The following is a 4,353-nucleotide window of genomic DNA, read 5'->3' on the forward strand; positions in this document are numbered from 1 at the left end:
TTATTAAAAAAAATCTGGCAAATGACATCTCTTAACAGATCTTAGAAAAGTTAATGCATCTGTGAAACCTATGGGTACATTGCAATAAAAAATCCCATCACCTACCATTATTCCTCAAAATTGGCATATTATTATTATTGATTTAAAGGATTGCTTTTTAAATATACCTTTACATCCTGTAGACCAAAAGAGATTTGCTTTCTCTCTTCCTTATCCTAATCACACTGGGCCTCATAAGCGATACCAATGGACTATATTTCCTCAAAAAAATGATGAATTCTCCCACCATGTGTCAATATTATGTAGCCAAAGCCCTGGAACCTATAAGAAAACAATTTCCTAACTTTCTTGGTATTCATTATATGGATGATATATTGTTTTCAGCTCCATCTGTTTTGGAAACTCAGCACATGTTTAATATAGCCCAAAAATGCTTGAAAAACTCTGGATTAATTATTGCCCCTGAAATAATTCAAACCTCTACACCTTATCATTACTTAGGATTTGTTATTAATAGACAATGTATTACTCCCCAACTGACACAGATTCATACTGACAAATTATCAACATTGAATGATTTTCAAAAACTTTTAAGAGATGTAAATTAGATCAGACCTTCTTTAGACATTGCTAATCATCAACTGACTAATTTATTTAATACTTTGAAAAGAGATTCCAATTTAAATAGCCCTAGTTCATTTTCATAAGAGGCATGAGAGCTCTATTTAATATAAAATAAATTGCAAAAGCAATTTCTTACACGTATTAGACTTGATTTACCTCTAAAATTATTTATATTCCCTTCTCTTCATTCCCCCACAGGACTTCTTGCCCAACTAGAACCCCCAATAGAATGGATCTATACCCATTTTAGAGGGACAAACTCATTTACACCCTCTCTTGATTTAATCACTCTAATCTTTATCAATGAAAGATATAAAACCAAGACGTTAATTGGCTCTGATCCTCATAAAATTGTAATACCTGTTAATAAGTCTCAATTGGAGAACACATTACAAACTTCTACTGATTTCCAAATAGCCTTTCTGAAATATTTTGGGAAATTTTCATTTCATTATCCTCCTAACAAGCTCTGAAATTTCTTCAAAAATACTAAATTTATGATCTCCCATGCCGTCAGCTCACAGCCTATACCTCAAGCTGATGTTTTCTGTACAGATGGGACCAAAAATGCCAAAGCCTCATTCTGGTTTCTCAAAGAATATAAAATCTTTTATACTAAATTTCATTCTGCTCAACAAAACAAATTATATGTTCTCATTCAAGTTATTTACTTACTTACATAGTCTCTGATTCCTTATATTCAGTTTTTATATTAAAAAATATAAAAACCTTCACTATAAACTCCAATCACCCTGTTATTCAACAACTTTTTTTCGAACTACAATCTATTATTAGAAAACGCATTTCCCCCATTTATATTACTCATATTGGAACACATTCCTGCCTTCCAAGCCCTATGACTCGTGGTAATGAACAAGCTAATAAACTTGTTTCTTTTGCTACTCCCAAAAAACAACATGCTTTATTACACAATAATGCTGGCTCCTTACACCAAATATAGAAAATTCCATACCGCCACTAAAGAAATCATTAATAATTGCTCTACTTATAAACCCTTACATCTTCAACCCATTACACAAGGTATCAATTTTCGAAGATTACAACCCAATAAATGATGGCAAATGGATATAACTCATTGCCCTGAACTCTCTCTATCTTCTTTCTTACATGTCTATATTAGCACAAACTCTTCTTTCACCTGGGCCACACCTCTTTGAGGTGAAATTACACAACACGTTATAACTCACCTATTAACTTGTTTTGCTATAATGAAAACTCCTAGTTCCATAAAAACAGACAATGGCCCTGCCTATATTTCTAAACACTTCAAACAATTTTTACAATCATTTTCTATTAAACATGTTACAGATATTCCTTATAATCCACAAACACAAGGTATAATCAAACAAACACATCACATGCTGAAACTACAAATAAAAAAATTAAGAAGGGGGAAATACACAGGAACACTACTATCTTCCTTATCTAAAACAGACTTTACTAGATTCCAATGCAAGCTATTCTCTAAACCTATAACTATTGTTAATACAGCTTTATTTGTTTTAAATTTTTTAAACTTACTGCAAGGAGATATTTTGACAAAAACAAAAACAAAAAAAAAATTGTTTTTGAGAAATTGAAAGACACTTCTCTTCCTCTGCCCATTTGGTATCAAGATGGGCTGACTAAACAATGGAAATCTGGAAAATTCATATTACAGGAAAAAAGGTATGCTTACATTTTTCCAGATAGATCTAATGAAGTCAATTGGCTCCTTCTTCAAAAGATCCGCCCCCAGAGAACCACCAACATTCAAGACAGAGAGGAAAAAATGAAATCCCCAGGAAGAGGAGGTTCCAGTACAAGCCATGGCGGCTTTAGAGATTTCCAAAAAATGCCGCTCTCAATGTTATCTACCTCATGATCTCCCTACTTGGGGACAGATAAAAACCCTTACTAATAAAGTTGAAAATCTGGTTTCTCAACAGGGAATGCCTCGGAATCCAGAAAATATTTCTGTTGCTATGCTTGCTTTGCTTGCTTTTGCTTCCCCTGCTCAAGCAGAGGTGATGAGTCATACTTACTGGGCCTATATACCCAACCCCCCCTTTACTACAGGTTGTAGAATGGACAAAAAGAGGACCAATCGTATCTGCCAATGACTCAATACATATGCCTCCTCCCTGGAGTCTGGAGGGGCCCTCACACCCTGAGGAAGAAGGCAGACTAATTAATATTTCTTTAGGTTATGAAATCCTTCCTTTATGCGTGGGCGCAGCAGAATTATGCATAAACATTAGCCGACGAATTTGGGCTTTCGTCCTGCCTCCAAAAAAGGACTTTTGGACATTGCTTGGATTATTTACTGATCTTTCTTTTTATGAGAACCACGTCAACACTACTGAAACTCTAGGGAAAGGACAAAAATCATTACACAAAGGGTTTACTTATAAGAACTTTAAATATACTCCTGTTCATTGGGACAGGTGTCAAGCCAAATCAAGAAAATTAATGTTTGTGGCCAATTATACCATTGTTGATTGGAGACCCCATAGTATGTGGTTCTCTGACTGTTCAGATAATATTAACAGCACTATATGTAATTATGCTACTCAAGTATCATGGAAGATTACCAATACTATGATGGAACATTACCATGACAAAGGACTTCTTAGCTGGCTTGACAGTGGAATGGCACCCCCTCACCCTCGAATCATCCTCAATAAACGGATTGGACCTGAACAATGGGACATTTGGAAACTTGCCATGAGCACTGAAGAACTTGTAACTTGGACTGGATATTTCACAGAGACTAGTCATAGTTCTAGTCATTATTCCTTTCATGATAATCAGTCATATCTTATACAAGCTTGTGTTCCCCTTCCTTATGTTGTAGCTATAGAAAACTTACAATTTAATAAGACTTTAAGTTCTATAACTTGTACATATTGCAAACTATATACTTGTCTTAACTCCTCCATGTCTACAAAAAATGAATCCCTTCTGATTCTTCAATCTCGACGTAACCTATGGTTGCCAATAGATCCCTGAAAAGAAGGTCCCATGGCCGGACTTGCTTCCTGGTTACTTACTAAATTACTCCAATGATCTAAATGATTCATTGGATGGCTAAATCTTGGCACATTGGGATTGATAGCCACTTGCACTACTGCTGCTGTTGCCAGCATTGTTTTACAAATCTCAATTCAAACACACAATTTTATCCAAAATTGGACTAAAGTTGCTCATACTATATGGACCACTCAGGCTCAGATAAATGAGGAAGTTCAAGATGAAATACAGGAAATAAAAATAGCCTTCCAATGTGTCAGAGATCAATTAATAGATTTACAAAAACAAGCTATACTAAAATGTGATTGGAATTCTACTCAATTTTGTATTACCCCTGTTCAGTTCAACTATAGTGCCCACAATTGGGAACAAATCAAATTTCATTTGCAAGACTTACATGATAATGCTTCCTTAAATGTACAATTATTTAAAAAAAAAAAAAAAAGTCTTTGAAGCCTTCTCTAAGAGTCTACCTTCTTCCAATAATCTAGAAACCTTATCTAAATAGCTAGCTGATCAATTATCCAGACTAGACTCTCAAAGATGGTTGCAAAACATTATACATAGTACTGGATCTGGAATTGTAATGCTAATAATTGTCCTAATGGTTATATGCATAGTATACTGATGCCTTTCAACTAAAATTGTTCAAACTAAGCAAACTCATTTGGTCAGGACCTTTTTCACTAAAGTATC

General features: G+C 34.5%; 1 protein-coding gene across 1 annotated transcript; it reads left to right on the top strand.

Moving 5' to 3' along the window:
* Positions 1 to 2,453: 2,453 nt before the first annotated feature.
* LOC113882588 (endogenous retrovirus group K member 19 Env polyprotein-like) lies at positions 2,454 to 3,487 on the top strand. The gene is made up of 3 exons (XM_027525509.1): positions 2,454 to 2,651; positions 2,704 to 3,369; positions 3,482 to 3,487. Exons 1-3 carry the CDS (start codon positions 2,454 to 2,456, stop codon positions 3,485 to 3,487), a joined length of 870 nt encoding a protein of 289 aa, XP_027381310.1.
* The last annotated feature ends 866 nt before the right edge of the window (positions 3,488 to 4,353 follow it).

This window comes from Bos indicus x Bos taurus, chromosome 3 (genome assembly GCF_003369695.1).
Source record: "Bos indicus x Bos taurus breed Angus x Brahman F1 hybrid chromosome 3, Bos_hybrid_MaternalHap_v2.0, whole genome shotgun sequence".
Taxonomy (NCBI): domain Eukaryota; kingdom Metazoa; phylum Chordata; class Mammalia; order Artiodactyla; family Bovidae; genus Bos; species Bos indicus x Bos taurus.